At 37.8% G+C, this 26645-nt stretch overlaps 2 protein-coding genes across 6 annotated transcripts in view; one reads left to right on the forward strand and one right to left on the reverse strand.

The window, feature by feature from the left end:
• FAM114A2 (family with sequence similarity 114 member A2) overlaps positions 1 to 26645 on the forward strand; it is a 64559-nt gene that overhangs the window by 6683 nt on the left and 31231 nt on the right. The gene's annotated exons all lie outside the window — the stretch shown is intronic.
• On the reverse strand, positions 1907 to 26645 carry MFAP3 (microfibril associated protein 3). 3 transcript variants are annotated; one of them, XM_069102554.1, is made up of 4 exons: positions 26497 to 26578; positions 23616 to 23639; positions 12563 to 13050; positions 1907 to 5983 (listed from the first exon to the last, which is right to left on the reverse strand). In XM_069102554.1, exons 3-4 carry the CDS (start codon positions 12855 to 12857, stop codon positions 5199 to 5201), a joined length of 1080 nt encoding a protein of 359 aa, XP_068958655.1. In that variant the 5' UTR covers positions 12858 to 13050; positions 23616 to 23639; positions 26497 to 26578; the 3' UTR covers positions 1907 to 5198. The 3 variants fall into 3 exon arrangements, with proteins under 3 accessions (XP_068958655.1, XP_068958656.1, XP_068958653.1); XM_069102555.1 differs by lacking the exon at positions 23616 to 23639 and adding an exon at positions 16109 to 16227 and having other exon boundaries at positions 26497 to 26551; XM_069102552.1 differs by lacking the exon at positions 23616 to 23639 and having other exon boundaries at positions 26497 to 26645.

The raw sequence follows: 26645 nt of genomic DNA on the forward strand, positions 1-26645 counted from the left end.
CAGGCTTTCCTGACTCCAAGTCCTGAACTCTATCGACCATGCTTCCCACTGTCCCCAAAACTGACACTTGCAAACAAATGAAGACTTTTGTTACCCTGATGTAGGTAAGTACACATTCTCCCATGTGCTTACATCTTTCAATGTTCAAACATGAGGTCTGGTCATCACCTACAATGTAGCTGATTTTGAAAGTATTATTAGAATGCTGTTAATATCTTCCATTCATTCCCTGAAAGGCCAAAAACTTTTCAAATTCTCAGTATAAGAGGGAATGGAATGATATTATTTACAGCTCCTTTGAGCTGGAGGGAGTTTAGATGTCAACTGGAACAAATCCTTCATTTTACAATTAGGAAACTGAGGCCCAACCAGGTTGTAACTTGCCAAAGTTCATTCGGCAGGCTAACAGTTAAGGCAGGACATGAATTTGGGTCTCCTAGGTCCTGGTACAATGCTCTTCTTGCGAGACTACATTATGTCTTATAGATGAGTGAAGAAATATAAAAGAGAGAACTAATGAGATTTGGAACCAGAGGTCTGAAGTTTAAAACTCTGCTTCTTCCTTGCTATGTGATCTCTGCAAAGTCATTTGGCACGAATTGTTTCCTTGTCTTTACAAAATACAGCTAATACTTGCCTTATCAATCTTACAGCAAAGTTGTACGGTAAGTGCCATGTAAACTTTCAAGAATTAATGTAATGGACATGGCAAACATAGGAATTTGTTTTTCTTGACTATGCACATTTGTTATGAGCTCTGTCCCCTCCCCACCCCCCATGGGGGAAGGGGAAGTGGTAAATAAATATTTGTTAACTGAAAAAAAATTAATATATCCATATATTAGTGTGAGTTGTTACTATGACACTAGTTTGAAGGTGTGTGTGTGTGTGGCAGTAACATTTACTGAACAATAACATAAAGTTATACACTAGGATTACTAAGAAGTGGACAGCTGGGGTCTGAACTTGTCTCCTGATCCCCCATTTATTGCCCTATCTACTTCCTGCTCCCTGTCTCTAACACTAGTGGAGAAATGGTCAAAGATTTTTTTTTTAAGTCTCTGAGAAATGCCTACGGCACTACTAGGGATTAGGTGATTTGCCAGGGTCACAGACATTGGATGTGAATACTGGTCTTCCTAACTCTAAGACCATCTATCTTCTGTAACACGTTGCTTCTTAATAAGGTATAATGTTGCCAGGGTCATGGGGAGATAAGGACTCTGTTGTCAGCGGGAATGTAGAAATGTGAAAGCTTTTTGGAAAACAGTCAATTATGAAACTGAACCTATCTTCTCACTCAGAAATCCCACAAGTGCTTATCTGCATAAGATATGCCCAGTTGGATCATTTCTAATTGTAAAACAGTATGTCCAAAGCCTAAAGAACAAATGATTTGCTAAATTGTGAAAAACTGAAGTTAACTAAATACTTTCTTGCCATAAAAATTACTTACATGAACTATTTTTTAAAAAATATAGACTGATGGGAAGTGAGGAAAAACAAAGTTAGCAAGATATATTTGAATATGATTACAATATAGACAATACAAAACCCAAATAACAAAACTTAAGGACGTAGATTAGAGGTTATAAGGGGACACAGGAAATAAGTTGAAAATAGTTTGGAAAGCATCATTTTATTTGGGGCTTAACTTCACATTCTGATTATTTGTGTGCATTGAAACTGTTATTACTTTGTAATAACCAATTAATTAAAAATGATTATATTTTCTATGCAGTTGGTAAGAAACAAATGGTCAATGGGGCCTGAGGCTAGGAAACTAAAACATGACAAAATGTTGTAATACCAACATTTTTGTTGTAACAACACAACAAACTGGATCAGTATCTTCCTGAAAGACAATGCTCTTAATTGATTTTAATGAGAAGAAAAGAGAAAATGCTTCATTTTTTGTAAAATTTATTCTATAAGCTTACCAATGATAGACAATTTTTGGTTGCTCATAAATCACAATACAATTTAAAAATTACAAATGCTCATGATGAAACAATTTTAGAAATATTATATAACAGCATTTTATATTATTTAAAAAATCAAGTCAGGCTAAAAAGATAAATACACCACAGTGATTGTCCAAAAACTGTAGTTTTAGTTCAGAAAGTTAAGAATTTTACAAAAAGTTAAAACCCAACAATATGTGAATAATAAGTACAGAGAATAATAATAAACATGGTTTCTTCTTCCTGAAAATATGTGCTAAACTGTACAACAATGCTCCGATGAAACATTTGATGTCACTAATATGATAATTGAACCTCAATATTGGAAAATTCCAAAAGAAAACCTTATTTATTCATTTGCCTGAGATGAAAAATAGCTGGCAATGATTTAAATTTGAGCTGGAGCTATGAATCCGACATCCTCATAATGTAATTCTGCCCAATGTATTTTCTTGGAATCAATGAATAATGTTGGTGTGGGGGTGGGAAGGGAGAAAGATGCCTGAGATAAAAAGCTCTGCTTAAATGTTGACTTACAGTAACTGCCAAGAGGACCACTATCTCTACATTGTTCACAATTATACAGTTCCATTTGCTTCAAAACCAAGTTACTCTTGTATACTTTCAAAATATCGCACACTTCTGAGTTAGTTATCTTTCATCAAATTGTGTATTTTAGTGTAAAATTATGCAGAAAAAAATCCATCAAATTGGGGTATCATTTTGTTGGACATTAATCATTATGGAGCATATATCAGCATTCCTAAAACATTTCAATTTCTACTATCAAAATATTTCATTTATAAAGCTATTTTTCTGTAACATGGCAGTTGTGTTCTAGAAAATGATGTATTTTTTGATCAAGTTGCATCTTAGGTCAAAGCCAGCATCTGAGACATAAAACAGTGTACCAGGTCACCTAAAAAAAGCGTATAAAAAAAAATTCTTTGAACATTAGGATAATAGTGGGAAGATAGAAGTGTTCTGAAACTTTCAGATATATGGGAAAAAAATACTTGTAGAAATATAGGTCTATCAGCTAATATCCATTTTTTTTTTCCACTGGCTCAGAAATGGATACATCAGGGGGTGGCTAGATGGTGCAGTGAATTAAGCACTGGCCCTGGAGTCAGGAGGACCTGAGTTCAAATCCAGCCTCAGACACCTAACACAAAAATTAGCCGTGTGACCTTGGGTAAGTCACTTAACCCCAATTGCCCTACCAAAAAGCAAAAAAAAAAGAAAAGAAATGGATACATCATCTCCTTTTATCCTTAATGGTATCTGATACAACTGTACATGGATTTGTTTCTGTCTAGGGCATGGGTTACTTCTGATCAATGAAGACAAATGGAATGATGAACTTTAACAGGTTTTTTTTCTGGCCTCCACCCTCTAAAGTCAGAAATTAAATCCTGATCAAGTCTTCTCTAAAAGTTTCCCTTAGGAGACATTCTTTCCAGGTATGTTTCAATAATTGGAAGCCAAATGAGAGAAGTGGGAGGTACTAAATGGCATTTTAGTTGCCAAGTTCTTATAATTATATGGCACTGTACTTTCAGGAACTGAAATTAATCTGCAGCATGTTTATGAGAGATAATAATATCACATCTCAAACAAGAAATGCAATCTGAATGGTTCATAAATACAGCTGAACCACAAATCCCACATTACAAAATTCATGCTTTGAGATAATTCCAAGATCAACTGGCATTTTATTTTTATACTGTAATACAACTGACTTCCACTAAAATCCTAAATCCATGGCTTCACCATGTCATGGAGGTGAGCCTAAATTCTTTAAAACCATTCCTAGTAGCCCCACAGCAGGTTCTGGAGCTAAAAGGGACCACTGATAGATTATGTGTCTGTCATTCAACAAGCCCAGGAAATTCAGGAAAGGCTTATCATCAAAAGGCTGCCTTTCCAAGTAATGAATTACTTTGGCCACAAAAATTATGAGTTGGTGGAAGATATATACACATCAATGAAATAATCGACTCTTTGAAATATCAAAGTAAATATAACACAACTTTATTATCTTTTTTATTAAAGGCTTATGACTCCTTGGTAAACCTCCCGAATTTCTTCTAATTAGTCACTAACGCAAACCTGTCTCCAAATTCAAATAAGAATATGGTTGGATGGGTGAAGGTTGGGGGAAGATGTGGCAAGACAATCTTCATTGCCATAATTAAATGACTAGGGAGAGATACTCTATGGACTTTCAAAGACTGAAAAATTGGTTCCATATTCTTGATTAGAGTGGGATTTCTCCCACACAATCTTTTACCAAAGCTCAGAATACCTGAAAAAAAGTTAAGTCTGAAAAATTATTTAAAAGTCTTTATGTCTCATGATTTACACCAGAGAAAGGCAGTTGGATAATGTATCTTATTAAAATAAAACATCAAAGAAAATATTTCTCAGGTGAAATTACCTTTCTAAATGAACCATTTTATAAATTACTACTTCAATGCATTAAATGGTAACCTGGTAACCTAAAAGATATAGTATACCTATAAAATGGGAACAATTTATTCCTGGATTAAAATTGTCTCCCATTTTATCTGTATATTAACAAATATGCAAAGCATGGTTCATCATACAGATTTAGCCAAGGTCATGTCATTTCACTATTCATGTGATAAAATATTTTGAAAAAAAAAAACCCTCCTAAATTCTATTTCTTGGAACCATGGCATTAGGGTAAGATACCTAAACAAAGGAACAAAGTCAAGACTTAGTCCTTTCCCTAAACTGGTAATGAAAGAGTCAGGGAAGGATTTTTAATTGGGATGTATTAGATTTTGCTGGTTTGCAGATGATGGCTAAGCAATTCTAGAGCTTGAAAGTGGTTTAGAGATCCCCTAGTTTGATCCTCTTATTTTACCGAGGCCCAGGGAGGTAAAGTAGTTGTTTGTGGCTACAGAACTAATCCAAAGAAGGGCAACAAAGACTACAACTCTAGTCTTCTGCCTTCTAGCCTGATTTTTCACTATGCCACATTGATTTTTAAGATTTCTTCCAGCTCTAAAATTCTAGGAGTCTATGTCTGAATAATATCTGGGGAGTTGACAACCATGGATGAGAAATATCAAACAAAAAAAAATTTGCATTTCCTCCCATTAAATTTGGCAATTTTCATTCTCCAAAAAAGCCCATTTCTATCACTGTTGAGACAGGTGTGTTCTCCTAGATACCTTCCCCTTTGTGGTGTGAAGAGATGAAAGGTTAACATTCAGACGCCCCATCTTTGTAGTCAGAGTTGAATTCAGGAGATCCTACCTCTTCAGATGGGTTGGAATGACAACTGTTATGAGAATCTGTATCAATGCTTTGAGTTTCTGACTGAAGATGAACAGAAACCTGAACTGCTATTTCCTGACCTTGCTCATTCAGGGAGCCATCCTCTGAATCTCCTTCTGGTGAATTACTACGCCCAATATCTGAAGTGATAACATAGATACCATCTTGGGCACTGAGGGCAGGTCTGTCTTTGATTCTTTCTCCCATGTCATCAGGATCATCCACCCGCACTGCCTCAAACATCTCCTCTACAAATGCCCTACAATTAAGAATGAGAGGTGGGAGAGGAACGCTTCTTGCTAGTTCTTCAATATAGCGGGCAAATTCCATGGTCTTAAACTGTGTAACTTTGGCCAGTTCTAGGGTCTTGGCTGAAGTAATGATGGGAATGCGTTTAGCAATCTCAAAAGCCTTCTGAAGCTTCTCTGCACCTTCTGTCCTAAAGAATTCATTGATGGCTTTCTCAGTTTTTCGAAGGTGGCTACTCATCATGCACAGACGTGTAATATTCAAGATAAGAGTTATTGTGAAGGCAATCAGGCAAACAATCATGTAGTAGATGCTCATGTCTCCTGAAGTGAAGATAACTCTTAGGGTGACAGAGTAAGAGGCATGGACCGGAGAGGAGACTACACAAGTATAAAGCCCACGGTCAGCAAAGGTTACGCTGGTGATGTTCAGGTGGTTTTTGAAGATCAGCCATTTTCCACCTAGTAACCCAAGAGGAAATAAAAAAAAAAATGACATCATGAAGTATAATACAAATAAATAAGCAATTTTTAAAGTAATATTTCAATACAAAAAGTTCTCCATGAAAATATTCTACCCAAAGGAAGTGCTATATGTCTGAGAAATGTAAACCATGGATTTATGAACTCAAAAGTGTGGTTTGAAAAAGCCTGGCAGAAGATAAATGAAAATCTGACCACAAACTAAAAATGAGATTCCTTCAGGCTAGTAATTTTTGTAGCTACCAGATGCTTTACTGCTTGAAAATGAGAAAAATTTGTAGTTTTCACATTTTTTTGAAACTTGGAAAATTGTTAGATTCTCTACCCAAAGAAAATGATTTGACTTGATAAATCAGACTAAGCCTTTTTCTGAGTCAACATCACTGATCTGACTCAGTTTTCAACAGGCTGTTCTGACACAGATAGTAAAGACTACAGGTGATTTTCTTTGAAAAACCTTTTGATGATGAAACTGATTTTTTAAAAGCAGGTTATATTTTCAAAATGTAAATTATATATTTTTAGCAGGATTTATAAAATTTCACAGCTGGAAGTAATTTTAGAAGTCATTTATTCCACCTACCCCACCTTAAGCAAGACCTTTCAGAGCAAGTAATATCATCATCCTCTTGAAGACTTTTAGTGATGGGGAAGCCAATTTTATTTCTGAACAATTTTCACTGTAAGGAAATTCTTGTATATTGAGCAGAAATCTAGCTACCTGTAACTTCACATGCACTAGTCCTAGCTCTACCAATTGGGGCTAAGAAGAAGAAATCAAATTTTCCTTCTACATGGAAGCCCTTTGAATATTTGATGACAGAAACCATATTCTATCTAAATCTTTTCTTATCAGACTAAATATCTTTAGATCATTCAACTGACCTTCCTCAGATTCATGGTTTTAAGCCTCCTTAACATTCTGGTTGGCCTCTCCGGACATGCTGTGTTTTTCAATGTCACCAAGAGTGGAAACATAAGCCAACTGCCTGTCCAGAAGTCACTGTGAATAAGCAGTCTAACAGGTGGAATAAAAGATGTTTTAACTCTAGATCATACTTCACCTAAAGACCCAATTAATGTATGTAGACATACGCATGATTACACATACAGAATCCATACCTTCACAAGTAGCTGAAGAAACTAAAGATGAATAGCCTAGAGGAGAAATGGGGGTGGGGTGGTGGTGGTAGAGGACAAGATCAATTTGAAGGTCTGTCATTTTTAAGAGGGAACCGATTTATTCTGTGAGGCTGGTGGGGTAGGGGAGAGGAGGTGGAGTGGCAAACTAAAAGCAAGAGATAAAGATGCAAGGAAGGCAGATTCCAGATTGATACATTAGCAATTCCTAACAATTAGAACTAATAAATAAGAGAACAAGTGACCCTGGGAGAAAATGACTTTTCTATCTCCAGAGGTGTTACTCTAAGATCATTTTCTGGGGATGCTGGAAAAGAGCTGGCCTTGGTGACCTCTAAGATCCCTTACAACTCCGAGGGTATTAAACTATAACAACTGTGCTACACAGTTCTATGAAGTACATAACAATTTGGATTGATCTTCAATAGTTCTCACCTGCTTTCTTAATCTTCAGAAAGTACAGACTGTTTTAGGTACAAATAAATGGCAAGGGTGAAAAATTGTTCAAACTGTCTTTAGTTTTGCCACAATTTATCCTGACTTTATGTTTATTTTAAAGATCTATCTCTTCATCTACCTGTTAAAAAACACATCAGAGAGCATGAAGCTATGATTATGACCATCATTTCTTAAAAGTTATACTTTTTCCCTCCAAACTTTTGAGTCTTACATGGAGCACTACATGAATATACTATATATGAATTCCACTAGAGGGATTCATGTTATTAGTAATAATAATTGTTCCTCTAATAATTTTAAATCCCGTCCCTCACTTGTTGATAACAAAAGATATACGAGTCTCATACCAGACTGACCCACTGCCTATCCTAGTCTCATTGAGATTCATAAACTTAAGCCAACACAATTTCATAGCAGGTACTGAATGTATCATGAGAAAGATCAATGGTTTTCAAACCTAGGAAAGGTAGGAAGATGAAATTTGTACTCCGCTTACGAGTCCTAACATTTCAGAGTTAGAAATAACCTGAGAGAACATCTAAGTCTAGTCCCCTCATTTTACAGATGAGGATACTTAGTCTAGAGAAGACAAGTCACTTTGTCCAAGATTACAGAGCAGAACTGGAACTAGAACAAAGAAACAAGACTCCTAATACAAATCGAGTGCTTTTTTCACTTGGCAGGTCTACTCCAAGATTGCAACTATACAGAGAAACTTCTTTGCCTTTGTGGAAATCAATTATTTGGAAAAAAATTCTGTGGGATTTTTTTTTTTGGTAGTGATTATAATGTGTTAATGATGGGCAGCAAGCTAATATGAGGCTTTGCAAGGTTTGATCTGATTATCTTGTCTACACTGAGTTTTGCACTTCAAATTTTGGATTTTGTCTGGACACAGTGCTTTCTAATTCCTGTTATTATGACATATCTAGTATTTTTATTTCCAATGACAATCTGGAAAGAGGCTTGAAAATGTGTTATGGTTGTATTTGTGAAGGGACAGGGGAGTAGTCAGGTGTGTGAAAGGGATATCTAACTAGGTTAATGAAGGAGGAAAAAAAAGGGACAACACATAAGGGAGAAGGGAAGGACAAAGAAAAAAGAGGAAGAAGGGATGAGAAGGTGACAGCTGCCTTCTCTGACTAAGAATCAATGATTTGTACAATCTTACTCAGGAATAATTCTTTTGAGACAAAGACCTTCAGAGATATCCAGACAGAGATGTTCTGAAGGCCAGCCTTGTTGATCACATATGAGAAAACCTGGCTGGGAGCTGACCCTCTCTCTGAATATGGTGATGGAAGAAGAAGGGACAGAAGTTTTCTAATAGTCAAATTCTAAGTTCTGAAGAAAAACTTTCTTAAAAGGTTTCCCTCCCTTCAGAGGTTGGCTTAGCTATTATATGCAATATCCTGTAGCAGCTTTCAAAAGTAAAAACAATAATTTAGGGAGATTTGAGATGGCTGATCATTTACTCTGAAGCTATTGTCTACTTTGAAGCTGTCTGTATGATCATAGGCTCTAGAAAGAACATCTGGTTCAACTTTCCATCAATGCATAAATGAGGGAATTGAGATCCTGAGCAGAGAAGTTAACATGCCCAAGATCACACACAGTTAGCTTATAAAAATTAAAGCCAGGATTCTAATCTAAGTCTTCAGATACCAAATCCAGTGTTCTACTATACTACTCTAGTTTTGTACTTAAGTTTAGTAGTTAGTAAAAACCTATTCTTCTTTTCCCAGGAACACTATCGATATTTTTGAAATTTTATTTTCAGTTCCAAATTCTCTCGTTCCCTCAAACCCCTATCCCACCCATGGAAAAGGCAAGAAATGGGGTACCCATTATACATATTAAGTTGTGCAGAACATTGCATTAGTCATTTTCTGAAAGCAAAAAGATAAAGGAAACAGTTTTACTCTGAGGTCATCAGTTCTCTATCTGGAAGTACATAGTATTTTTCATCATAAATCCTTTGGAATTGAGGTAGACCATTGCATTGATCAGAATTGCTAAGTCTTTCACAGTTGATAATGTCACAACATCACAGTTACTGTGTACATTGTTCTCCTGGTTCTGCTCATTTCACTCTGTATCAGTTCATACAAGTTTTCTTGGGTTTTCCTGAAACCATCCCTGTCATCATTTCTTAAGCACAAAAATATTATTCCATCCCATTCATAACTTGTTCAGTCATTCCCCAATTGATGAACATCTCCTCAGTTTTAATTCTTTGCCAACACAAAAAGAAATGCTATAAATTTTGAATAATATATGTTGAATGAATAAAAATATATATTTTGAATAGATGGATCCTTTTCCTTTTTCTTTAGTCTCCTTGAAGCACAGACCCAGGCGTGGCATTGCTGGGTCAAAGGGGGTATGTACAGTTTTATGGTCCATTGGGCATAGTGCCAAATTGTTCTCCAGAATGGCTGGACTAGTTCACGAGCTCCACTGACAATGATTTAGTGTCCTTATTTTCCCAGACTCCCTCTAACATTTGTTATTTTCCTATTCCATCATCTCAGTCAGCCTGATGGGTGTGAGGTGGGACTGTAGACATGTTTTAATTTGCATTTCTTTATTAGTCGTTTACAGCATTTTTATGTGACTACTGATAGTTTTGATTTCTTCTGAAAACTTTCTGTTCATATCTTTTGATCACTTTTCAACTGGGGAATGTTTCTTATTTTTATAAATTTAGATCGATTCTCTATGTATTTGAGAAATGAGACCTTTATCAGAGCCTTGCTATAAAAATTTCTCCCCAGTTTCCTACTTTTCTTCTAATTTTGGCTGCATTGGCTTTGTGCAAAAAACCTTACATTTATTTTATCAAAATTATCCATCTTACCTCCTTTGAACTTCTCTCGTTTGGTCATGGACTCTTCCTCTATCTACAGATCTGACAAGTAGTTTCTTCCATGCTCCCTTAACTTGCTTATGATATCATTATGTCAAAATCATTACTCCATTGTGAGCTTATCTTGAGATGTTGGTTTATGCCTACTTTCTGTCAGACTATTTTCTATTTTGCCCAGCAGTTTTTGTTAAATAGTGAATTCTTGCCCCCAAAACTGGGATTTCTGGATTTATCAATCATTAGGTAACTGTGTTTATTTGCTTATCTATTCCACTCTATTTCTTATTCAGTACCAAACTGTTTTGATGATTACTACTCTGTAAGAGAGTTTCATATCTGGTCCCCTTAACATTTCTTTTCATTGATTTTCTTGACCTTTGCTTCCTCCAGATGAATTTTATTGTTTCTAGCTCTATAAAGTAATTCTTTGGTAGTCTGTTTGGAATGGCACTGAATAAGTAAATTAATTTAGGTAGTACTGTCATTTTTATTATATTGGTTTGGCCTACTCATGAGCAATTCATATTTAGATCTGTCTTTGTGTCAAGTGTTTTGTAATTGTGTTCATATAGTTCCTGAGTGTGTCTTCACAGGCAGACTCCCACGTGTTTTACAATGTCTGAAGTTGTTTTAAATGAAATTTCTTCTTCTGCCTCTTTCTCCTGGGTTTTGTTGGTAGTATGGAACCTTTAACTCTGTGCAAATCATCTTCTCTGCTGATAAAATTCTGAAAATGAGAGTTAAATCCTTACTATCTGCTACTGTTTCTTTCTCTAGAGACACAAATTCTTGGTTAGGATACTTTGCACAATAGGGCTGAAGGAGGAAACTGAAAGAAGTTTATTTGGCAAACAACAATTGGGGGGAGAGGAAGAGAAACCTTTCTGAAAATTTTGCTTAGGAGCTCAGAATTTAACCTTTACTTCCCATGAGTAACATATTTATTTTGGGGGGGTACAACAGCTTAAGTTCTTGCTGTCTTTTCTTGAGCACTGGCAGGGAAACAATGGTCTACATTAAAATGGTGGTTCCACTGAAACTACAGTAAGTTCACTAAAAAGAAACAATCTATCCCATTAACACTGTATTTGTGTAGTTTTTAAAGATCAAGGGAAAAGCAGGGGGAATATCTTTTGTCAAGTTTATATAAGAATTATGGAATCACAGGGCAGTCTAGGGGTATTCTTGGCCATTTTCCTGCTTCCAGCTAGGTAAGCCCCTCCACAGAGATGAACACCTTAAAACTCTCCAGGGAAGTCAGTTAAATAATCTCCTAAGGCAGCCCATTTCAATACTTTATTTATAATTTATGACATTTTCACTTATGTTTAACCTAGTTTCTTCCTGACACAATTAGTTTTAGTCTATCTTCAATATAAAATAACTGGCCACTTCCTTTTTATTTCCTAGCTTTTTTTTCATTGTAAATGATCTTGTTTTTCTCTTAGACAAATGTATCTTGCATGAAGTGCATAACATTCATACTATGGTTGTGGAATTTAAAGAGGAAATGTAAACTGTGTTCAAGTATACTTCAGGAGCTCCTTGTATAGCATGGAATACTGAGGAAAGTCACATAGAAAAGGAAGATAACTTCCTATTACGAGGTCCATAATTATTTTACCTAAGGGACAGGCATCCCAGCTTCCCAAGCTAGTCTAGAGTGCAGCACTATAAACTTGGGTACAAGTGCTTCTCTTCCCAGGATATTTTTGGGGTTACTAACACTCAAGCTGCCAATTCTACGGCAACACGATACCTATTAACAGGGCAAAATAATTTTTATTATTATTTCTGTTATCCAATCTGTAACTAAAGGGATTTTGCCCAGAAGGAAGCATGTCTAGCAATAAACAGTCTTCCATAAGGAATATTATTAACCTTGCAAATTTTTGCTGGGATGAAGAGAATATATACCCTGAGTACCTGTTCTCCAACTTTTAACACTTTACTTTTTTCCCTCCTGCTTTTCAAGGTTTCATAATGTTCCAAATGTTCCTTAGGCTTTATCTATACATTTTCCATGTGCTATTTCATAACAGGCACTTGAAGGTGAATAGTAAAACAGATCAAAATTTAGTACTGCTTACCTCCTCCTTCTTGATCAAGCAACAGCCCTTTGGAATTGTACCAAAGAATGTCTTCATAATGGTTGGTGGTGAGAAGACATTCAATCAAAACACTGGTTCCCTCTTTGGCTATGACGAAATCACCACTTGTGTGGGAATTAGATGAGATTTCAAAGATTGGGTGAAAGGAAGCATTGTAAGTGGTATGATTTGTTTCTACTGCTATTGTTCCATTGTATTCTATATCATCCAGGAAAAACGCAGCAGGAATGATGGCATTCACCACCAAAGTGAACAAGCAGTAGTGTGGCTTCATGAGAAATTAGAAAGAACTTTTACTTTTCATTGAATTTGGAGCCTTAATCAAAAAGGTGACTAGGAAGCTAGAGCATTTGTATTGCCATCAGAGGAGTACATCTATTTCTTGGCATTACAGTTTCCTGGGGAAAAGATGTAACCCAAATTCACTATGAAATCTTCAAGTTTAATGGAGATGACCAGGAACTAACCTAAAAGAAAATCATAATTAAAATTTTAGAAGATCAAGATATATCAATCATTCAGCAAGAAATAAGCACCTGTAATATACAATAAACTGTGACAAATACAGAGATCTACTATTAGCCTTCAAGGGACTATGTAGGGGTGATATCTACCCAGAAAGACAAAATAGAATATAAAAATATTGTGAGATCAGATGAGAGATCACTTTTGGCTGCAGAAGTTAAGGGAAGGCTTACAGAAGAAATGTATTTGAAATGGACCTTAAATATAGCTATAAAATCATGAGGCAGACATTGGGTATGAGAGAAGAGGAAGGGATATGAGGGTATTATGTGGGAATAGCGGAGAGCAATAACAAAGGTATGGTGGTACATGGAATGTTTTATATAAAAGAAAGCAGTTTGAGATAAGGCTGAAAAGGTAGGCTAGAGTCATAGTGTAGAGTCATCTTGTAGATCTTTGAATACAAAGATGAAGAGCATTGGCTTTATATTCAGTAGGTACCAAGGAGCTACTGAAGGGATGACAATTATAAAAGTTCTAGAAATATTAATAACTATTAAGTACTTAAAGCAACAGATATCTGGTAGTGTAAGAAGAGTCAAAGGAGAAAGAAAAATCTCATTACAGAAAGGCAGCGTGATACAGTAGGAAGATCACTGCTTTCAGGAAAGTTGGATTCTAAGTCTGGTTTTGCCACTATTTGTGTGACTTTGTACAAGGTTCTCTCAGGGCCTCAAGTTCTTCATCTGTAAAATGAGAGGCTGAAATACAAGATTTAAAAAAATCTTTTTCAGATCTAAAACTGTTTCTAAAATTCATAGTGCTGACTCTACCTAATAGACTGTGACTTTTGGTCAGTTTCATCAAGGTTAAATGAAATCATCTTGAAAGTTCCTTCCAGGTAAAAAAAAATGTTATGATTCCATAATTCGATTTTATTGTAACAAAAATCTATATAATGACAGCCAAATGCCAGATAAAATATTTAGCATAATGCTATTTTATGAAACTACACCTTTGCCATCTGTTGTTATATCAACACAAAGTAAACAGAACTGTTTTTCATAACCATAGCAATGAGAAGCAATGAATCATTTAAATACATACATATATATTAAGAATAAATAATGCATTAGTTCAGATTGTCTCTCTGACTTAGGAAGAAAGCTGCATATAAAACATATGCAAATAGTTACTGTTTTCTGAAGTTATAAAGTTCCTTTTCACAAAAATGTTAGAAGCATGGATAATATTTTTAGTATTTCCATTAATCAGGAATGAATATATTTATAACATCTGCAGCAGAGAAATAACAAATTTTAAGTTTGAAGTCTACAATCACATCTTCCTATCCCAGGAACCTCTTGTTTCCTCTTAAGTTTTGCCCTCCCCAACTTCCTTGCCACTTGGGGACCGGACAGGAAACTTTAGCTGAAAATGAAAAATCAAGAGAAAAGCGAAACTACTCTAGGAAGGAAAAACATTGGTCATTTCCAGATAACCAAAGCTTAGAATTCAGATGGGAAAAAAAGTGCTTTGGGGTGTATTTATTCATAACTGGCATTTCCAAGAGTTTGTAATGATATCGTAAATGGTAAAGCAATGTGGTGCTATGGAGGTTGCTGAACTTGAGTTAGAGGATTCCCATCCTGGCTCTTTTACTTATTCCTGTGTGAGTGTGAGTCATATTTTTCTTAGCCTCAAGCTGTGAGGTAAAATGGGGGGAGGGGGAAGAGAGGGAAGCCAAATGCTTATGAAAAGCTGCCTTGCAAATGTCCTAAACATATCAAGAAATGATTGCATACGTATAGTGCTCACATTTCCTGTCTGCTTAAAGGCCTCATCTGGCTGTTGTATTTGAATAATGCCATTTGCTAGCGAAGATGAAGAATGGAAATGGTCTTTCCCCTACTATCCCCTTAATCCCCCTTACTAGATGTATTTCTCCACTTTTCTTTAAGCACAGCTCAAAGCTTCCTCACCTGTATTCTCTTTAATTTCCTGCTTCCATATGTCAATGTCCTATTCTTTCTACTGACTGTAAGCTCTATGATGGCAGAGGTGGTGGTAGAGGGTGGTGAGGCATGTTTTATAAGTCTTTGTACCTTATGCTTACTGAAGTGTTATGCATATAATAGGTACTTAATATAACCATAGAGCATTAAAACAGGAAAAAATCTCTGATATAATCTGTTTGTTGAACCAAATTCTCTATTTCCTTCCATATTTTGCAGTTACTTCAGATAAATCCCTTCCTATCTTTTTCTATTAGAAGTCTGTTTTAGACTAGGTGGGAGTTTTTAAAACAGCAAAGCTAATGAACCTAAAGAAGTGAGCTTGTCAATAAGCATTTATTGCTTACTCTGTGCCAGACGCTGAGCTAAGCACTGAGAATGCAATGAAAGACAAAAATTCTGCCTTCAAGAAGCCTGAATTTGGGGGAGATAACATGCAAAAAAACTATACACGTAAGATATAGTTTAAGTGGAAGATGATCTTAGAGGGAAGGCAAGTAGTAGGCTTGCTGCACAAAGCAGAATTTGAGGAGCCAGAAGTAAGAAGGGAGAGCATTCCAGGCATGGGGAAAAGGCAGGGAAAAGACATGGAGTCTGTGTTAAAAATATACATAGTCTAGGAATAAACAATACTAGTTGGAAAGCCAGGAAGGTTTTCATTACCTTTATTTTACATTTATTCTTTCTGAATAAATGGGTAGCCCCTCCAAAAGTCTACAGAGAATCAGACAAATGTGAGTCTTTTTATGCTGCTAGTCCTTCCTGGTCCCTCCCTTTAGAACTGGGATTGGTTCTAGCTCTTCTGGGTTACAATCTTCATGACTTGCCCACTACATATTTACTTCTTCATGGGTTCCCTCCTCCTGAACATGAGTTAACATGGGTTTCATGTTCAGATAATGAGGCTCTAATTCTATGTGGGGTGTGTCTGCTAATATGTATGAGATTAGTTAAGCACGTATGTTAATAAAAAGTCAGTGACCATCCCTTGAATCTGGCCAGTATAAGCCAGTTTAGCCTAGGCCTCTTCCAAGGGGAAACTTACCATTTCTTCCAGCCATATGATTGGCTAGGGTTGCTCTGCCCTTCCTTCCCTCATCATTACACCTTCCTGCATGTCCCGTGTAACATCTGTTTTTGCAACATCCATTGTTTCTATAGAATCTGTGGAGACCAAACTTTTAGGATTTCTCACATATGGAATGTCCCTGTGAGGACCAGTAAGAAGGTCATTGTCCCTGGATTATAGAATATGTTGAATATAATAAAAAAATTATGAGGTTTTGGAAAAGCAGGAAGGGGCCAGGCTCTGAAAAGCTTTAAAAGACAAGAGGATCTTATAATTGATCCTGCAGTTAGTGGTAAGCCACTGGAATTTGACTTGTGCTTTAGGGGAATCGCTTTGGAAGCAGATTGGGAAATGGACTGGAATAGAGAGAGAAATAAAACATGACCAACTAGAAGGTTATTGCAATAATACAGGAGTGAGGTGGTAAAGAACTGTACCAGGGTGGTAGCTAAATGGAGATGCATACAAGAGCTATTGTAAAGGCAGAAACAACAATATGTGGAAACAGATTAGATATGTGGGATCAAAGTAAAGAGTTGAGGATGACACTAAAGTTGTTATCCTGATTGACTGGAAGAATGGTGGTGCCCTCAATATCTGCTGTTTAGAACTCAAAACCAATTTTCTCATACAAATTGTTATAAATGCTGTTAGTTTCTCCTGTTATTTCAAGAAAGTCTATTTAACCTAAAATATAGCAGAAAAAGCCTATATTTGCAATGAAAAATAGAGAAAATCCCACTACAAAATTTAATAACAAAAACAAGTGTGTTTTGAGTTCTAACCATTCAATATGAATCATAAAATTTGAGAATTAGAAGGAACCTGAAGGGTTACCTAATTTTTAACCACTGTCCCTGGCAGATTTTTACCAGTGTACAAAAGGATTAATATTTCCTAAAACCAATAAAGTTTAAATAAAATTCTTCCCTGTTACCTTGGGTCCTTCCTTCCTCTCTATTTCTTGGTCCTTACTTAACCCTGAGAAATATCAATCTGAAGGCGGAGTCAAGATGGCAGAGAAGAAACAGGACTTCCGAAGGGCTCCTGCTCCCACCTCTTCCAATTCATGTTAAAAATGACTCGAAACAAACTTTGGAGCTACAGAACCCACAAAATGACACAGAGAAGCTAACCTCCTGCTGAAGATAGTCTGGCAGGTAGGGGCCAGCGTAGCACCCTAGGAGCTGAGCCCAACTGCACATGAGCTTGAGGTTTTAGCCTCAGGGTGGCTACAACCAGCCTCTGGCTGAAGGGACTTCAGATCACCAGCAGCTGTGGGAGTTTCCAGAATTATCAACATATAGATGCTAAGGACAAAGTGAGAGGTCAGTGCAGTGTGGACTTTGGGACCTGAGAGTTTGGGAGTGCGGTCCAGCCTTTGCCCAGGGCGAGAAGCAGTTGAGGTGTGGCAGCTGTCCAGCCACTGCCACGTGGCTGCTTCAGATTATAGGGGGACCAAGCATCCAGTCTGAGGGGTAATCACTCTTGCTTTAACCTGCTTGGATCTGGATCACTGTCTGGGGGCGGAGGTCCTGGGGTACGCAACCAGTGTGCCAGAGCATGTGGAGGCTTCAGAGAGGGCAGGCAATAAAGAGCTCCAGCAGCTGAGAAAACCCTACCAATTTGGGACAAAGCTCCCCCCTCTGGTAGCAGAGTCCTACTGTGGCAAAAAGCTCAAAGTCAAGTAATTGAGTGGCAACATGAGCAAGTGAGGGAAGCAAGGCAACCACAGCAGTCCGACTTTGGATTCCTTTTTTGGGGACAAAAAAGGATCGGGACATGGAACAGGAGGAAGACAACAAAGTCAGAACTCCTGCACCAAAAGCTTCCATCAAAAGAATAAGCTGCTTACAGGCCATAGAGGAGCCTAAGAAGAATTTTGAAAACCAAACAAGAGCAGTGGAGGAAAATTTGGGAAGAGAAATGAGAATGATGCAAGAAAATTATGAAATAAGAGTCAACAACCTGACTGAAGAAAACACCATGTTAAAAAATAGACTAACTAAGGGTGGCCAGGTAGCACAGTGAGTAAGAGCACCGGCTCCAGTGTCGGGATGACCTGGGGATCGAATCCAGGCTCAGACACTTAGCACCCACCCAGAAACAACTGGCCGTGCAACCTTGAGCAAGTTACTTAACCCCAATTGCTTTAAAAAAAAAAAAACAGACCAACTCAAATGGCAAAAGAAGCTCAAAAGCCAATGAGGAGAAGAATGCCTTATAAAGCCAAATTTGCCAGATGGAAAAAGAGTCTCAAAAACTCACTGAGGAGGATCATTGCTTCAGAATTAGATTGGAACAAATGGAAGCTAATGACTTTATGAGAAATCAAGATGCTGTTAAACAGATCCAAACAAATGAAAGAATAGAAGACAATGTGAAATATCTCATTGGAAAAACCACTGACCTGGAAAATAGATCCAGGAGAGATCATTTAAAAATTACTGGACTACCTGAAAGCCATGATCAAAAAAAGAACCTAGAAATCATCCTTCAAGAAATTCTCAAGGAAATTGATGTTTTAGAACCAGAGGGCAAAACAGAAGTTGAAAGAATCCACTGATCACCTCCTGAAAAAGATCCCAAAACGAAAACTCCTAGGAATATTATAGCCAGGTTCCAGAGTTCCCAGATCAAGGAGAAAATATTACAAGCAGCCAGGAAAAAACAATTTGAATACCGTGGAAACACAATCAGGATAACACAGGATCTGGCAGCTTCTACACTGAGGGATCAAAGGGCTTGGAATAGGATATTCCAGAGGTCAAAGTTTCAGGGGAAAATACGGTCATTCAAAGAAGACTTTCAAGCATTCTTGATGAAAAAAACCAGAGTTGAATAGAAAATTTGACATTCAGATACAAGACGCAAGAGATGAATGAGAAGGTAAACAAGGAAAAGAAATCATAAGGAACTTATCAAAGTTGAACTACTTACATTCCTACATGGAAAAATGATAATTGTAACTTATTGAATTGAAATTGAAACTTTTCTCAGTATAAGAATAGTTGAAGGGAATAGAAATGTGTATATATATATATATTTATATATATGTATATGTACATACATATGTCTATATAGGAGGGTATATGGGCATATGAATACATATGTGAGAGTGTGTGTGTATATGTGTGTACAGGTATACATAGAAATAGGGCACAGGACCAATTGAATAGGAAGGGATGATACTTAAAAAGTGAAATTAAGAAATGAGAGAAGAATATAATGAGAAGAGATGGGGAGAGATAGAACGGGGTAAATTATGTCATACAGAAGAGGCAAGGGAAAACTTACAATGGAGGGGAAGAACAGGAAGGTAAAAGGGAATGAGTCAACCTTATTCTCATTGAATTGGGCTTAGGGAGGGAATGACATACCCACTAAATTGGGTATCTCACCCTACAGGAGAGTAGGGGGAAAGAGGATGAGAGGGGGGATGATGGAAGGGAGGCAGGCTGGGGGGGAGGGAAGTTGGAAGCACCCATATTTGAAAAGGGACAGAGTCAAAGTAGAGAACAGAACAAGGTGGTGGGGGTGGGATAGGATGGAGGGAAATATAGTCAGTCTTTCACAATATATCCATTATGGAAATGTTTTACATAGCTACACATGTACAACCTATACTGAATTGCCTATCTTCCCAGTAAGAGTGGGAGATGAGGGAGGTAGAAAAAGAATCTGGAATTCAAAGGTTTAAAATAAAATGTTTAAAACATATTATTATTATTATTTTACATGTAACTGGGAAGTAAGATATACAGGCACTGGGGCGTAGAGATTCACCATGTCCTACTGGAAAGTTGGAGGGGGGATGCGGGAAGATATGGGAGAGAGTAGACTGGGGGAGGGGATATTCAGTGGGATCACTGTTTTGGGGTGGTGGGTAGGAAAAAATGGGGGGAAAATTTGTAACTCAAAATCTCGTGGAAATGAATGATGTAAACTAAAAAAAAAGAAATATCAATCTGAAGTTTCAGAATGAAGAACAGTGCACTATAGAAAATTTAAATATTTTATCTGTCTCTAATATAGTTTGGATTGGTAAACACTGAACTAGTTCTAGTAGGTACTTAATTAATGCAACCTAATGAATGAAGCATGAGTCCCCTCTACAATATCCCTAATAATTTTTTACCATGCTTCTCCTTGTACACTTTCAGAGACAGGGACCTCACTTCCTAAATTGGCAGCCTATTACAATCTTGGACTACTCTACTTGTTAAGAGTTGCAAGTTTTTCATACTGAAAATCTGCCTCCCTATAACATCAACTTGGTGGTTCTAATTTTCTGTTCTAGAACCACACAGAATGAGTCCAATCTCTCTTGACTTAACAAACCTTTGGAAAGCAAGCAATTTCTAAGTTGAAGACTTCTGATAATTGTTTTTATAAATGTTTACAGATATTACACACATTTATGAAAATACTTGAGACAGAGTTTCATAGAGAAAATAACCTAGTTTCATGAAGAAAGTCAAAACATAGTTTGTAAATAGTTAACAATAGATGGGCTAAACTTAGTCTGATATTCCAAGTCACTTTGCAAGTATTTTATCTTACTATATGTTGATAGGAGTAAAATGATAAGCATTTTCTTTCAGGTATAATGGAATTAAATATAATTTATTAAATATAATAAAATGAAGAATATTTTAATTTAATATATTTAATATTAAGGGCAATTCTGATTAACTTAACTGATTGAAAATCTACCATACTGTACAGATTTTCCTATTCCTATATTTGCCAACTTTAAAAATAACATTTCCGGGGCGGCCAGGTAGCACAGTGAGTAAGAGCACTGGCTCCGGTGTCGGGATGACCTGGAGATCGAATCCAGGCTCAGACACTTAGCACCCACCCAGAAACACCTGGATGTGTAACCTTGAGCAAGTTACTTAACCCCAATTGCTTAGGGGCGGCCAGGTGGCTCAGTGAGTAAGAGCACCAGCTCCAGTGTTGGGATGACCTGGGGATCAAATCTGGGCTCAGATACTTAGCACCACACCCAGAAATAACTGGCCTTGTAACCTTGAGGAAGTTACTTAACCCCAGTTGCTTAAAAAAAATTAAAAAAAAAACATTTCCTTTCTGAAAAACTAAAAACAAGGAAGTAATGACTAATTTCTGGTCTGGCTGCTTAGTAAACATAACTGGTTAGGAAAACTGATATTTGTAGACATGATTCAAGAAAAACTGATAGTTGCCAAGTAGATTTTTTTTTTTTATCAGACTCCAAATACTTTGGAATATATAATTCTGGGCTCTCATTTAATTTTCAACTTCTCCTTTTCTATTGGGTACAAGCATGCCCATGTCTCTCAAAAAAACCTAATCACTTTATCCATCCATCTTTGTAAGCTATCACCTCACATCTCTCTTGTCTTTTGTGGCTAAACTCCATGAGAAGGTTGTAGACAGGTGTCTCTATTTCCTATCCTCTCCCTTTTAACTCCCTGCAGTCTACTTTTCAACTTCATCATTCAACTGGAACTACTCTCTCCAGAGTTATCAGAAATCTCTTGTCAAATCTAATGGCCTTTTCTCAGTCTTCTTCCTTCTTGATCTTTCTGTAGCCTTTGACACTGATCACCTTTTCCTTTATATTCTCTTCTCCCCAGGTTTCTGTAACACTTACTCTTATCTTGGTTCTCTTTCTACCTGTATGACCACACCTCAAATCTCTTTTCTTGAATCTTTATCCAGGTTATACCAGCAAACTCACAAATCCCACAGTACTCTGCCTTGGGATATTTTCTTTGTTCCCTCCCTCTATACTATTCTCACTTCATGATCTCACTAACTCCCATGGATTCAATTGTCATCTTTATACTGATGGTTCTCAAACCTACTCATCTGGCCCTAACCTCTTTCTTAACCCCCAAACTGGCATCTCCAACTACCAACTGGGTATCTTGAACTGAATATCCCATAGACATCTTAAATTCAATATGTCTAAAACTTATCCTTCCCCGCAAATCTTCCCCCTTTCCTCATTTTCCTATTACTGTTGAGGGCATACTGCCACCCTCCCAATTACCCAGGCTGTCAATCTAGGTGTCATCCTCAATTTCTTTCTCTCACATCTCTCCCCACCCCAAATCCAATCTGTTGTCAGTGCCTGTCAATTTTACCTTTTTAAGATCTCTCCCATATACCCCCTTTTTTTCTCCTCACACTACAACCACCCTGGCAGGCCCCTCATTACCTCAGGCCTGGACTACTGCAATAGCCTACTGATGGGTCTGCCTGCCACAAATCTCTCCTCACTGTAGTCCATCCTCCACTCAGCTGTCAGTGATTTTCCTAAAGTACAGATATTGCACCCCTCACCCTCTTCTACTCAACAAACTCCAGGGGTTCCCTATCGCCTCTAGGATCAAATATACATTTTCCTTTCTTAATGCTGGCATTATAACCTGTCTCACCTACCCCTCCAGTTTTCTTATACTTTATGCCCTTCCCTCCCTCCCTTTAATCCAGTGATAAGAGCCTCCTTTTATTCAAAAAGAGACTTCATTTCACAGTTCTGAGCATTTTCATTGGCTGGTCCCCATGTTTAGAATGCTTTCCTGTCTCATCTTCCATGGTCTGGCTTCAAGTCTCTCCTGAAATTCAACTTCTGTAGGAAGCGTTTCCTGAGCCCTCTTAATTCTAGTGCCTTTCCTCTGTTGATTATGTGCAATTTATCCTGTTTATATTTTGTTTGTAAATAGTTGTTTCCCTATTGCCTCCCCCATTAAACTGCTAACTCCCTGACAACAGGGACTGTTTTTTTACCTTTCTTTATATCTCCAGCATGGTATACATAGCATGGTACCTGGAATGTGGGTTATTTAATAAATGCTTACTGACTGACTGGTTTGGGCAACTTTGTAGAAGGTAATTGTTATGCTCTAGGTGGTGCAGTGGTTAGAGCGCCTGCCTTGGGAAGTCAGGAATTCAGACATTTAGTTGTTGTGTGACTCTGAGCCAGTCACTTAACCTGTTTGTTTCCTCATCTGTTAAATGAGCTAGAGAAGGAAATGGCAAGCCACTCCATTATCTTTGCTAAGACAACCTCAAATGGGGTCACAGAAAGATGGATATGACTAATCAGACAAAAAAAAAAAGCTTCCAAACAATTCTCTAGTAATTTCACACTCATAATTAACAGTTTTGGAGGCTTTCAGATGAAGCTTTGAAAAGGCATGAAGAGAGATCTGGATTTTACATTAGAAGACTCTGGTTTAATTCTCCCCTCCTCCCTGTCCACTTGTTAAAAATGTGACCTTACAAGGCAGCTAGGTGGTGCAGAGCATGGGCCCTGGAGTCAGGAGGCTCTGAGTTCAAATCTGGCCTCAGACACTTAACACAAAAAAACTAGCTGTGGGACCTTGGGCAAGTCACTTAACCCCAATTGCCCTACCTTCCCCCCCCCCAAAAGGCAAGAAAGAAAAATCTTAAAAAAAAAAAAAGTGACCTTAGATAACATTCTTACCTTTCTGAAGTATTGTTTCTTCCTCTGTAAAATAAGGAAATAATACTTATTCTACTAATTGGCTAAGTTATTTCACTTTCCTGAGTCCTAGTTTTGTCATTTAAAAAATGAGGGTATGGGGCGGCGAGGTAGCACAGCGTGTAAGTGCACCAGCTCCAGTGTCAGGATGACCTGGGCATCGAATCCAGGCTCAGACACTTAGCACCCACCCAGAAACACCTGGCCGTGTAACCTTGAGCAAGTTACTTAACCCCAATTGCTAAAAAAAAAAAAAATGAGGGTCAACATTCCTACATGGAAAAACAATAATTGTAACTTATGAAACCTTTCTCAGTAGTTGAAGGGAACACACACATACACATACATATATATGTCTATATATGAGGGTATATGGGCATATTAATACATATGTGAATGTGTGTATACATAGAGGGCACAGGACCAATTTAACAGGAAGGGATGATACTTAAAAGGTGAAATTAAGAGGTGAGAGAGGAATATAATGAGAGGAGATGGGGAGAGACAGAATGGGGTAAACTATCTCACATAGAAGAGGCAAGGGAAAATGGTTGCAATGGAGGGGAAGAACAGGAAGGCAAAAGGGAATGGATCAACCTTATTCCCACTGAATTTGGCTTGAGGAGGGAATGAAATACACACTAAATAGGGTATCTCACCCTACAGGAGAGTAGGGGGTAAGGAGATGAGAGGGGAGATGATGAGAGGGGAGATGATGGAAGGGAAGGCAGGCTGGGGGGGAAGGAAGATGGAAGCACTCACTTTTGAAAAGGTATGGGATCAAAGTAGAGAATAGAACAAGTAGGAGGTGGGATAGGAGGGAGGGAAATACAGTCTTTTACAATAAATCTACTATGTTACTGTTTTGCATTAGCCACACATGTACAACCTATACTGAACTGCTTATCTTCCCAGTAAGGGTGGGTAACAAGGAAGGAAGGGAATGAATCTGGAATTCAAAGTTTTAAAATCAAATGTTTAAATACATACATACACCCACCCACCCACACATATATACACTATTAATACTATTTTACATGTAATTGGGAAATAAGATATACAGGCACTGGGGCAAAGAGATCCACTGGAAAAGTCGAAAGGGGTATGGGAGAAAATATGGGAAAGAGAAGATTGGAGGAGGGGATATTCTGTGGGACTGCTATTTTGGGGCAGTGGGTAGGGGAAAAACGGGGAGAAAATTTGCAACTCAAAATCTGGCAGAAATGAATGATGTAAATCAGAAGTTAATAAAGCATTTAAAAAAAGAAAAAAGAAAATAAATTAATCACAAATGTTCAGGATATGCATTCATACCAATAAAAAAAAAATGAGGGTCAGATAGCTGAACTACCTGTTACCACAGAAGTTGTGAAATTGCTTCATAATCACAACACACTAAAAAAAAGTTGCATTATTATCATAGCTTCTTCAAGTTTATTTTCAGAAAGTGATCCTTTAACATTTTATTATGGTAATTAGCTTACAGTGACCACTGTTGAGGTTTTTCAGACAAGTGCTTCTCCAAATTCTAATCATGTCTGAGGTAAGAAAGTCCCACCCCAAAATATCCTGCAGTCCTACTGTAGGAAAAACTTTACTGCTAATGTGGTGGCTTTTGACTAATTTTGAGCAAACTAACTAACATGTTGGCAGTGGAAGACTAGACCTAGATTTTAGCTTCAATTCTGTCAGACTAACAACAACACGATTCTGGATGTTGATTTCATTTAAAAAAAAAAAACAAAACTAGACAATTGGGGCTAGATCACAGATTCTTAACTCTGGGTTCTGTGAATTCATTTTACAAAAATATTTTGAAAACTGTATTTTAATATAATTAGTTTCCATTGTAATTTTACATATTTTGTTTTATGCATTTTTTAACATTCTGAGAAGGGATTCATAAGTTTCACCAGAATACCAAAAGCATGTGTGTAACAAAAAAAGTTAAGAATCCCTGGACATTAATCTATAAGGTCCCTTCTATTAAGCCATAATTCTACCAGTAAGACAGTCTGAAGGCAACTTAGATACATCCTTGAAGTACAACACAGTAAGCATCAAACGCCTAAAGGGTGCAGAGCACAGTAAGAGGTACTGGAAAGATAACAAACATCTCCATTCGATTCAAGCAATCATTTCTTATGCACCTCTCAAGTGCAAGGTACCAAGGCGAAATGAAAAAGTCCCTTCCCGCACAGGAGCTCACATTTTAGTTCAGTCGATAAAACATGTACACAGATGGGGGGAAGCACCCACAACTACGGCGGGAGGGGCTTTCCACATGACACTCGCTATGTCTTCAAGGAAAGCTTGGGGACAGGTAGGTAAAGGGGTGTAATTCACGCATGAGGGGCAGCCCGTGCACGGAGGCGGGAGATGAAAGACTGGGCTCCCTAACATGATTACGAATGAGTAAATAAATAAGCCTCAGATTTTGGCCAGATTGAGCTCTTTAATAAAAATAAATAAATCTTTGACCTCGGCCCGGCTTTTGGGAGGAAGCCTCACCATTCCAGCCACTTTAACAACTGATCACCAATCTGCATCATCCTCTAACTTGGTCCCCGAAGAAGATTTCATCAGAAGGAAGAGGAAGAAGGGGGAAGGAGGAAGAAGGGAAGAGAACTAAGGAGGGGGCTGAGGACGTGGAAAGCAAAGAGAGATAATGTTGTTTCCGCCGTCCCCCCTCCCCCAAATGGGAAGGGGCGGCTTGGGCCGGACCAAAGAGAACCAGGCAGGCAGAGAGGACTCGGCGGACGAACAGCATCGATTCTCCCGCCGCTCCGCTCGCGCGCACCAGCGGCCGTTACCGCACCGGCTTTAAATGACCCCCTCCCCGCCTCCCAACAGAAACACCGACCTGCCTCGGGACAGGAGACCAACGTTCCTTCCGGCAGCGGCTGCCTCGGCAGCTGTGCCCTCGGAAACAGTTTCCAGAGAGGAAAGGCGGGGCGAGCGGAAGTCGGGCTGGGAGCTGAGGCGCTCCCTCTCCCCCGCCTCCCCGAGGTG

This window comes from Petaurus breviceps, unplaced genomic scaffold, assembly GCF_028583685.1.
Source record: "Petaurus breviceps papuanus isolate PSGF00001 unplaced genomic scaffold, PetGlider_PUasm1.0 551, whole genome shotgun sequence".
Taxonomy (NCBI): domain Eukaryota; kingdom Metazoa; phylum Chordata; class Mammalia; order Diprotodontia; family Petauridae; genus Petaurus; species Petaurus breviceps.